Source organism: Meriones unguiculatus, chromosome 8, assembly GCF_030254825.1.
Source record: "Meriones unguiculatus strain TT.TT164.6M chromosome 8, Bangor_MerUng_6.1, whole genome shotgun sequence".
Taxonomy (NCBI): domain Eukaryota; kingdom Metazoa; phylum Chordata; class Mammalia; order Rodentia; family Muridae; genus Meriones; species Meriones unguiculatus.
The window spans coordinates 24,071,525-24,082,385 of NC_083356.1; the positions used below are offsets into that span (position 1 = coordinate 24,071,525).

General features: G+C 48.6%; 1 protein-coding gene across 33 annotated transcripts in view; it reads left to right on the forward strand.

Moving 5' to 3' along the window:
* The window catches only part of Rbfox2 (RNA binding fox-1 homolog 2), a 242,875-nt gene extending 232,574 nt beyond the window's left edge, over positions 1-10,301 (forward strand). For 31 of the 33 annotated variants that reach the window (XM_060389156.1, XM_060389159.1, XM_060389145.1 and 28 more), the window contains 3 exons: positions 3,521-3,609; positions 4,027-4,099; positions 5,067-10,301. In XM_060389156.1, coding sequence (XP_060245139.1) covers positions 3,521-3,609; positions 4,027-4,099; positions 5,067-5,121 — 217 coding nt within the window. In that variant the 3' untranslated portion in view covers positions 5,122-10,301. Of the gene's footprint in view, positions 1-3,520; positions 3,613-4,026; positions 4,100-5,066 lie in introns of those variants that run through there. The other 2 variants (XR_009593675.1, XM_060389167.1) reach the window with 2 other exon arrangements.
* Positions 10,302-10,861: the final 560 nt, after the last annotated feature.

Sequence of the window (10,861 nt, forward strand, 5' to 3'; positions counted from 1 at the left end):
TACTCCTCCTTTGGGCTGGGGAGGGGCCAGTTGTTAGGGTATGGAATGTTAACTCAAGTGGTGACTGACTGTTTCCGTAATACCAGGTCGTTGTGGCTGCACGCTCTAGTAATTGAGGCTGTGTACTTCACCGAGCTTGTGGTAGAGCCTAGGGCAAACCGCTGTCCCAAGAGAATGCTGGGATAGATAGAGTTAGCCAGTGCCAGTCTGGACGTGGTGGTTTTGCTGTTGTTTTAGCTCCGGATGTCGGCATGCTCAGTTTTAATGTGATTAATATTAATGTGGCGCCACCCTCCCCCACGCCTGAGCCCCCCCTCCTTCCTCCCACCTTGTTCTTTTTGAAAATTTTAAGAAACAGTAATGAAAACCTTGGTGTTTCAAACTGCACTTTACTCTCGTGTTCTATAAGAGCCTTTAAAATTGCTGGTTAAAGTAAAATCTGGGATTGAGGGAAAAAAAAATTTCGTAACCTGGAATCTTTGTACAGTCTGAAACCTAGAATACAGTTAAGTCAATTGTATTTTGTAGATTTTTGTCTTGAGTTTTGTGTAATGTTCTGTAGAATACCCAATTTACAGCAACAGCAGAAAGACTCTGGAGTAAGGTGTATCTGAAAGGGGGCACTTCCTGGTGCACAGTGCACTTTTCCTTAGGCATGGGTCAACTGCCAGGTTGCCTTGGTAAAGTTTTCCCATCCAGCTGACATGCAGCACTCCCTTAAATGACTTCTATAGCTGCTAGACCACCTCTGCTTTAAATAGTTTTCCTTTGTTGTTGTTGTTTGTTTGTTTTTATTTTTTGAGACAGGGTTTCTCTGTGTAATCTGGCTGTCGTGGACTCACTTTGTAGACCAGGCTGTCCTCAAGCTCACAGAGATCCGAATCCCTCTCTCTGCCCTCTGTCCCTGTGCTGGGATTAAAGGCATGTGTCACAGTGCCTGGCTTTAAGTAGTTTTTCTTATTGCCAGTATTCTCCTAGGCCCGTCAGTGTCAATAAAATATTTTATCTCATCCTACACTTGAAGCAGAGAGCTTCATCAGCCAGACCCCAAAGTCAGGGTCTCCTCATGAAAGCAAACTACTGCAGATGGAGAAGGCCCGTGTCCTTGGTGGGAAGGACCTACGCCCCTGAGGGAACCATTGCTGTCAGTTGCCTCGCCTAGGAGCCCTTCCTTCCAGTTAGTAGGCGAAGCTAAGAGCTGTGATTGGAGAGCGCATGCACATGTGGCCCCTGCGCTCTAGTCAAGCTTCTCCAGATCGGACCTGGATCTGAACTTCAGTGACAACCGTCTGTAAGTGCTGGACATAGCTAAGCTTGGATCAAGTTTCAGCTAATTTCACTATCTTAGCTTTCTAAAATTGTAAAGATTATTTTGGTGTTAGAAGGAATGCTAAAGAGACAAAGCATGTAGTGCTAAATTACGTAAGTTTCACTAAAGATTTGGCTTCTGTTCTAAAAAATGGAACCATATCTAAAGAGAATAAAACAGCTGAGCCTTTATGACCCAGATAAAGATTGCATTATAACAGTGAACTTTTTATTCTCTAACCAATGCTCTCACCATCCCTGTCCTCTTTGAAGGCTTGAGGACTGGAGCAAGCCCTGTGGAGCTTGATGTGAGGCATTGCCCAGAGGTCCTGCCTGCTCTCAATGTCACAAGGATGCTTCCTGCCAGGTCACTGCAGGGTTTGGTAATGGTGACTCAGATTATCCCTTATGGACACCTATAGAAAGAATGACCGCAAGGGAATGTTGTGTGGCAGCTGGAAGCCACTGGACTTTAAAAGGTTATTTGAAGCTGCTGATGCTGATTTCTTAAAGAATAGACTTGGCGAGCTCCCTGTATTTGCTGTGCTGTAGTAGAGAAATTGTAGACGTTTATAAAAGTATAAGTATTTCCAAAATGAGAGTTATCAGGAATCAAAGAAACCATCCAGAGCTGCTAGGTAGGTGCCAGAGAAGAGCACCATAGTTCCCATAGAAAATACTTCCTAACTCGGTGGAGCGTCACACGCCTTTACCAGCACTTGGGAGGAAGAAGCAGGTAAATCTCTGTAAGATCAAAGCCAGCCTGGTCTACATGGTGAGTTCCCAGACAGCGTAGGCTAGCTCTATCTCTAGAGATAGGCTCACGTGCGTATGTGTCTTTTCAACCCTAACCGATGGCAAAAAAAAAAAAAGAAAGTAAATGTGGAATCTATTTTGTAAAGTTGCAAAAAATGAGCATTCAAAGGCAGAGAAAAATGCAGTGCTTGAGCTGCCATGATATATGGACTGTCCACAGAAACAACCCTTTATCATTCATGACTGAACAAACTGAGCTAGGGGGGCCAACTGAACAGCTGTTTTTGACCAAAGAATGGCAATAAAAATGTGTATCTGGCTGGGCAGTGGTGGTACACACTTTTAATCCCAGCCCCTGGAGGTAGAGACAGATGGATCTCTTAGATCGAGGCCAGCCTGGTCTACAGAGCAAGTCCAGGACAGGCAGACCTACACAGAGAAACCTTGTCCCAGGTGTTTTTTTTGTTTTTGTTTGTTTTTTGTTTTTGTTTTTGTTTTAATTTGAATTGGATTTAGACAAAGTGAGTGAACAGCAGAGGGCTAAGTAAAACTTGGCCTTGCCAGTTGTGTCGACCTGTCTCAGGAGCCCTGGTTACACAGCTGTCCTTGAGTCCTTCTGGAAGGTTCTTCGGGGTGTGTGAGCCAGCCATCAGGGGGAAAGCTCCCAGAGACTGCTGTGGGAGAAAAACAAGCGGGGCATGTCTCACCTCATCAGAGCTAGCCAGATGCTTGGAAGCCACTTGTAATGTGATCTCCCTGAGTCTGGGATGTGGGCTAGAGGAAGAGGTTTTCTGGAGAGAACTGGGGCTAAATGTCTGGCTTTTAAAGCCGTCGCCTCTGTCCCCATCCCCGCTACTTGAAAGCAGGTGGTGGGTCTATTAGTAACTCACCTCACCCGCAGTTCTCTGCTGTCTGGTCTGGTCGGTCCCTTCCTTCTCAGTGGTGCTCTCGACAGACATGCCCCACCAGGCGGACCCAAGCTCTGGTCAGATCTTCCCATGACCTACAGCATCCTCTTAGAAACCAGCCAGGCCCAGTGCAGAGATCTGAAATTGACACCTGTGAACATAATAGACTTTAATGCTTTTAACTGGTATATGCATGTTGACTCAGGGTTCTCCTGACATTCCATGAATATTTCCTCTGTCAAGAGTTCCAGGAAACACTGTGAAGTAAGAGCCAAAATCCTATCTGTATTTCTTAAAATTACTAGGCAGTATCTATGAACTCGACTTTTCTTAGTGTCACAAATTGGAAAGCAAATTCCTACCTTGGCTAAAGCTTGATTTCCTGCCATAGGAGGAACATGCAGACTGGTGCAGTTTGAAACATCCCTTCCCATGTGTGTCTGTGTTTGTGTCTGTCCTTGTGTCTACACGTGTGCGTCTGTAATGGGGCGGGGGGCATCTGTCTCGGGGAGAGGTAGCTGTAAAGTCAGTTCTCTTCTCTCCTGTAGGGCGGATATGCAGCCTACAGATATGCACAGCCTGCTACTGCAACCGCAGCCACAGCTGCTGCCGCCGCTGCAGCCGCTTACAGCGACGGGTACGTACAGAGCCAGAGCAAGCAGGCTCTGACGCCGGGGCACCGCGCCGTCTGCAGCATCAGTCCTCTTCCTCCTCCACCATCTCCAGCACTGCCTAGCCCCCGGGCTCCTGCCAGCCTGCCCTCTCTAGAGCCTGTTCTTCATGGCTCCTGCCTCGCAGCACCCAGGCCCAGCCTCTTCTACTTGCTCTCTTGTTCTGTCTCTTGGGCTGTGATTACAGACAGTCGTCTTCCTCATTTGACCCTGTCTTTGCTGCTTTTTCAAGAATGTCAGGGTTTCTCAGTTACTGCACTCAGGAACAGAGATAGGAAGGCTTTTCCCTCTGCCGTTTTCCCCACTAATAGTCCAGACCTGCAGCACAGGACTGTCAGTTTCAGTCTCATCTATCTCCATCTGACTGTGTTTCTCCTTTCCAGTTACGGCAGGGTGTACACAGCTGACCCCTACCATGCCCTCGCCCCTGCCGCCAGCTATGGAGTTGGCGCTGTGGTAAGTTTATATGCTATTCCTCACTCCCACCTGCCATTTTTGAAAGATCTGGGGAAGCGACACATTGTCATCTCATCCACTGCCAAAGTGTGGGAGCCACATGAGACCCTGAGAATTTGTGTTACTTCTTGACCTATCTGTTTGGAAAGGCAGTGGAATTGATGCTGAATGTGTTCCCATGCCAGGGGCATACCAGTAGCATAAAGTCCTTGGTAGTAGCAAAGGCTGGGGCTTGGTAAGGTGCCCAGTTTTCACAGCTCTCAGTGTACTCAGTTTTTAGTTGCTGATGCCTGACGACGTCCCTGCCGTCCTTCTGCCTTCTGGTGTGTTGTATTGGGAACCCGGCATTGTGAACACTGCAGAGGCAGCTTGTAGCAGCAGCTGCAGGAAAGTACGGAAGAAGTACATAGGTCGTGTCTAGAATCATCCATGGAACTGATGTTCTTGCTGTAGCCTTCTTGGATTTGGCTTAGATGCCTTCACTGCAGGTTGGGATTCACAGCTACAAAGTCAGGCCACTCCATAGTGACACCTGTCGTATTTCATGCCAAGTATAAATCCCCTACCCTGAAAGAAAGACCTAGGGGAAGATTCCATGTGAAAACAAATAAGATATCAGAGAAAGTCAGTCTGTAAAGGTACGGGGACAAGCAGGGGTAGATGTACACAGTATGTGATCACTTCTGCCAAGAAGTATCTGGGAGCAACCCCGACAGGTCATGAGTGAGAAGGGAGCTCAGCCGGGACTGTAGCAGCATCACAACGACAGACTTGTACAACTAGTTGGAAACCATATCAAGTCCCCCTTCTGTGCCTAGTGGCTGTGATGCCCCAGCCAGGAGGCGCTCTTCTGTCCCACTGCAGCCCGCAGCGCCTGTTGACCAAGTCCCTTCCCAAGACATGTTGCTTCGTTTCTAATGCTTCTCTCATCACCTCTCAATTATTTTTATGTCTCTACTTACTGCAGGCGAGTTTGTACCGAGGTGGCTACAGCCGATTTGCCCCCTACTGAAGTGACGTGAGACCCTGCAAATGGGACAGCCCCCAGTTCATGAGGCCTGGCTATTGCAATATTTACTAGTAGAGGACTCTATAGCAAGATGAAGAGGAAAACAAACAAACAAAAAAAGAGAGAATACTTTTTTATACCTCACTATGTTCTTTGAATATGTATTTTCCTTTAAATTTCTGCCTTTAATTCTTTTGTTCCAAAGATTGTGCTTTTTTGTTTTGTTTTGTTTTGTTTTGTTTTCGGATTTTTGTTTGGGGGGGTGGCTTTTTTGTTTTGGTTTGGTTTTGGGTTTTTTTTTGTTTGTTTTTTTGGTTTTTTGTTTTGTTTGTTTTGTTAGGGGGTTGTTTTTACTTTTGCTTTTTTTTTTTTTTTAAACTGTGGTTAAAAAAAAAAAAAGATACTGCATTTCCATGTCTATATGTCCGTGCTTAGCTTATTCTGTCAGTCACAGAAGAGGCAATCCAGGAGGAAGGAGCTGACACATGTGTTTAATCAGAAGCCAGCAGACAGAATTACCAAAGTGTATCTGGTGCTGAGTGGCTGGGGAGACAGGCAGAGTGGAGGCCAGCTCTGCAGCAGTCTGCTCCTCTGGGCCTGTCTTTGGCCGGAGGCTCTGACTGGCTGTGGCTGGAATCCACATGCCGCTAGGTAGGAGTTTGTGCTTGCAAAACAGGAGAATTTAAAAGATGCTTTTCTCTCCTCTTCCTTCCTGTTTTTGCATTCTTTTTACAATCATTTACACTCACAGCCTGAGAGTGTTGGCATGATTTTGGGAATTACAGTGCTGGTGTTTCCAAGCATGCTTTCAGACTGTGGATGGGAAACACCTCAGTAGAAACTGATCTTGGCGTGAGCTCCAGAATAGGAAAACACCTGTTTCTTTTCTTTTCAGAAATCCCAGCATTCCTGCTGGACTGCTGCCCCTTTCATTGAGCCACTGTGCAACTCATCTGTTCTTTTATTACCATGCTACTCCCACGTCCTCAAGATTCAGGAATTTAGGATCCAGGGACCGAAGAATGAATAGTCAGTGGCCAGACAACCCCCCCTCCCCCTCCCCCAGATATCTGGGCATAGCTTGAAGATTAAAAGTACAAATTCTTCAGAGCCATTAAAGAGTGCATAGAAGAGAAAAGGGGGTGTTCAGCCTGATATTTCTTCCTTTTCTTGCAGCACAAAGTCAGTACAGAGTAAGAAAGGCATCAGAAAGCCTCTGCTGGGGCAAGATAAGGAACCAGCCCTAGGTTGGCTGTCCCTGCAAGTGTAGTGATGAGGACCAGTAAGGGCAGGCAGAGGCACTTTGTACTCACTCCAAAGCCATAGGAATTTCCATCTTCCAGAGCCTCTGTGAGTCTCCAGCCCTTGAGGCCTCTGTACCCAGCTTCACCCTGTCCTCCAGAGTCACAGCCAAGCACCTGGACCCCTTGGAGAACATTAAGAAGACAGGCCATGGAATCTAAGTCTGCCGTGGAGGAGGATGTAAAGTGGCAAGGGTCCTCCTGAAGAGGCCATGGCAGTGAGACCTGGCTTCAGTTCTGTTTCCAAAGGACTTCTCCCAGATCTGAGGTGTACCCAAAAGGCAAGGGTCCCACAGAGGCTCCAAAATGAAGGCATTAAGATCTGGGCGCCTCTGCTGGCTCCCTGGTCAGGTCACCTGAGGGATTGCTGCTAACAGGAGTAGTTCAGAGACACGAGCTTTGGTTTTGTTAGGTTTATTTTAGGTTTGTTTTTATTGGGGTTTTGGTTCTTTTGCTGATGTTTCTGCCTCTGCCTCTACACAGTTTTGACTGATAAATGATTTGTGTCCCTGAATTAAAGTGGCTGACATTTGACTGCATCAAGCATACTTTTATAAGCAGGGAGGTCCTTGGCCTGCAGTTGACACATATCGTCTTGCCCTCGGATCCTGTCCCCATGATCTCTGAGGAGACAGCATGGAAGCCAGAGACCTCGGTGTAGTCACTGGTTCTGGGGCAATGTGTGGAATAGGAAACAAGACTGCCTGTTTACTGGCTTTTTATGGAGTCTCTTCCCCAAGCCAAAGTTTGGTTTGTTGTTGCTGTCATGACAGTTTTCATTGTATGTGCGTAACTATTTTAGTTAGGGGAAGGGATGGGCTGGGGCCTCTTGGAGTTCTAGAGAATGGGGCAGAGGGTTTGTTGGTTTGTTTGTTTGTTTGTTTGTTTGTTTTTGAGGAAATTTACTGGCTAAAGGAACAGAGGTTTGGGGTCTTTGTTTAATAAGGGCCGTCCTCACAAGAAGGCCAGCCTGCTCGTTCACCTGGTCGAGACTGGGCCAGTCCTCGACAGCTGTATCCACAAAGGGCAGAAAGGGAGAAAGAACAGAAGAAGGTTCCTCTTCTTTCTTCCTAGACAGAAATAAGGGCAGCCGTGGCAGAGTGAAGGCAGTCCCCAAGGCGGGAGGGCCTGCGTGCCCTTCAGTTGAGCTGGTTCTGGCTGCGGCTTCCAAGGCCAGTTCTGCTTGCCAGCGCATCTCTCTGCTGCACGGACATGGACGCTCTCCAGTGCCACTTCTTCAAGCTCCTTTTCCAAGGAAGAATAGATGGAGTTGGCTTTTTATGCAAGGGTCTTTGGATTTCACAGTGAGCACTGAGAGTTGGGACTCTCCCAAGTGTCTGGACTCCATTGTATTTGCCTCACGGTTGGTCCTCAAGGCCACGGTGCTGGCCTGTGGAACTGCTTTAGGAAGCAGGCTAGAGGAGCATTTTGTGACTCTGTTAGAAGATTCTGGGTGATGATCTCAAAAAGATGGCTGATGCTGAATCGCAGTGTGAGAAGGACATTTTCAGCTTTGCAGGCATCTGTAGCCTGAGCTTTCTATGCTGCGAATCTTCCCTTAGAAGCTGGCCTCCTTTAAGGAGACTTGTAGTGAAAACATTGTCTGGCTGTCCCACTTTCAGCCCGGAGAGCTGCCTTAGGTCTTTTCTAGAATGTCTGTGTTACTTAGTTCAGCCTCAGCCCAGACCCACCACGTCACCCGTCATTTTCAAGGCTCTCAGGGTTCCCGGGACCTCCGTCACCATCACCCTGCAGCAGTCGCAGGCTGAACTGAGCCAACACGTTTCCTTCCTCTGGAAACCGCCTGGCTCTTGGCTCTTAGTTTAAAGAGAGCTCGTGGCTTTTCCTCCAACATGGACTCCTCAGGGGCTGAACTGTTTAGTGTAGGCTGTGCTTTCCTAGAGGTGCAGCCGGCAGGTCTATGACCACCTCCATCCTGTAACTAGTCATGTAGCTTCCAGACACAAGGAGCTAGAAGATGAGTGGAGCAACCCCAAGGATGTGCAAGAAGAGCATAGCGTGCCCCCTCCCTGTGCCAGGCCAACAAGGCCAGCCAAAGGCAGTCTGGAGCACAGGTGTGTCAGGAGGGCAGGAAGCTGCCTGGCCCAGCCAGTTCCCCACTACTCGAAACTAGCATGGCAATGTCTGCGGAAGCGCAGATTTTTTTTTTCCCCCAGATATTAGGAGGAAAGGGACTTTGGGGGGTGGGGAAGGGGTTGTGGTGTTTCGAAGCATAAGTTACCTGTTTGCACTGTTTTCAGCTAGGACACGCTAGTGGGCACGGTGAGCATCTGATGTAAACGTGTGTTTCATTTTGTCATGCTCTTGAGAATGTCTGACCATTTGTAGTATACACCAGTGACACTTGATTCTCTGTTGCATAAAACACTATATTTTTGGAAATGTTGCTGTCCGGAAGCCTCTTCCCACCTTCTCCCTCTCCTATGTACCTCCTTTATCCTTGCTTTCCTCATTCAGCCAGGCAATTGCCATCCCCGAGCTAGAGCGGGAAACAGGGCCCCATCCCAAGCAGGCTCTGGGTGTCCTAAGCCAGCATGTGCCCTCTAGGTTCCTGAGTGCAGGACAGTCCCTTGGCAACTTTCCTTTTGAAAGGCTCACCAACTACCACAGGTTGCCGAACTCTTGAGCAAGGCCCAGTGAGCCAGGGGGCACAGGTCCCTGAAGTACTGTGGTTGGCTGGAGAAGCCGTGTTCTTATGCAAGTTACCGAAACTGTAGCCAGTTACAGTGTACTCAGGAAAAACGGTAGATGAGTTCAGCCATGGTGGTGCTGGCTGGCAGGGATTGGTAACTGAGAACTGCTCATCAGCCAAAACTCAATCTTGCCTTGACAGACCCCCCGCCTAGGGGGCAGCCCTCTGCCTGGCAGTTCTGTACACGCCAGCGCTGGGGGTACTGCGTTCACCCTGGCAGGCAAAAAGGGAACAGCGATGCTCTTTCCTTCCCCTCCCCTTCCGGTTACCAATGCCAGATTCCCAGGGGCACTCGAGTTTTTGAGTTTTTCAGAAAATGCTTTTGGTTTGGTTTTTTCTGGGGACTGGCGAGCTTTAACGCTGTCTGCCCCCATCAGGACTCCTAGCTTGTATTTTTGTTCACAGTATTTTTGTGTGTGCGTGCTTGTTGGGCAGCTCATTTTGGCTGCATTATATATCGAGTGATGAACCGATCCTTCTTTCTTTTTCCCCGAAGGGACATGACTTTTCCCCTTCTGTCCCCATTCTGCTGGTGACTAGCTAGAGCCACCCTGGGGCTGACACATGTGAAGTTAGAGCTGCAGAGCCAACTGAGGCTCCAGGTGTTTGAGTCTCAAATCTTTTCAAGGCTCAAAGGACCACAGAACCTCGCTCTTCTCCACACCCCTGTGGCAGGGAGTAGCCTGCCTAGCACGTGCAGTTTCCCCGTGGCAGGACAGGTACCGCTGGGGAATGGGGGCATACGCGGATGCTTGTACAATTGACCACCTAGCCTTGTCTCCTTCCCTCCCGTCCTTTCCCAGAATCACCTCCTAGGACACCCGAGCTGCTTGCCCAGGGTCCTGTTTCCCTGCTAACCCCAGAGAAGCACCCAGGGCTTTGTGACAGTCTCTAACTCCCTCCCTCCCTCTCCTCCTCCTTAAGAATCATATTGTATAGTAGCTTTCAGACCATACAGTATTCATTGGTTACTCCTATTACTATCAAGTAGCTGGAATTGTGAAGGTTGGAGTAGTTAGATCTTTAGCTTTTATTCCTTATTTTTTGTATTACTCTCCATGTGTATAAATTATTGATCATGTTGCTGGCTTTTATAAACTCTAAGCAAAGGAAGGGCCCTGCCTTAGCCTTTGCAAATGGTAATGAAGCACTGTTTTTAAATAAAAGAGAGAAACACCACCTCTGGCAGTCTGTGGATTCTTCTTTCTTCCCTGAACCCCAGGCTCTAATAGGGAAAGAGGAAGAGACACCACGGCACTTCTTCCTGGAGGCTCCTGAGCGGCCAGGAGCGGGCAGGGAGATGATACCACCATCTGCTCTCTGGCTGGCAGCAGGCTTCCATCTGTCTGAAGTGAGGTGCGTTTGCTGCTTCCCGTCCTCCTCCAGATGCCCACTCACAGGGCCTCGGGCACTGCTTGGCAGCTCCACTGTGTGCCGAACACTCCTGAGTGCCTGCTTCCCTGGCTTCTGCTGCCCGACCCCCCCCCCCCCGTCACCTTCACTGTGTGGAATGCCTCTGTGATAAACCCAGATAGCTCATATGTCCCCAGTCACTCCCTTCCCCGGGTCACGGGGAGCACGAGGATCACCAGGACACCTCAGACTCGGGAGTGTCTTTCTGCTCCCAAATGTGTAAACCTTAGGTTCTTCCTACTTTCCTTACCTGCCCTAATGCTCTTCAGCCCTCAGGGGGGTCCCCCCAGTGCCCTGCACCCTGCCCTCCTGCTTTCTCAGCTAAC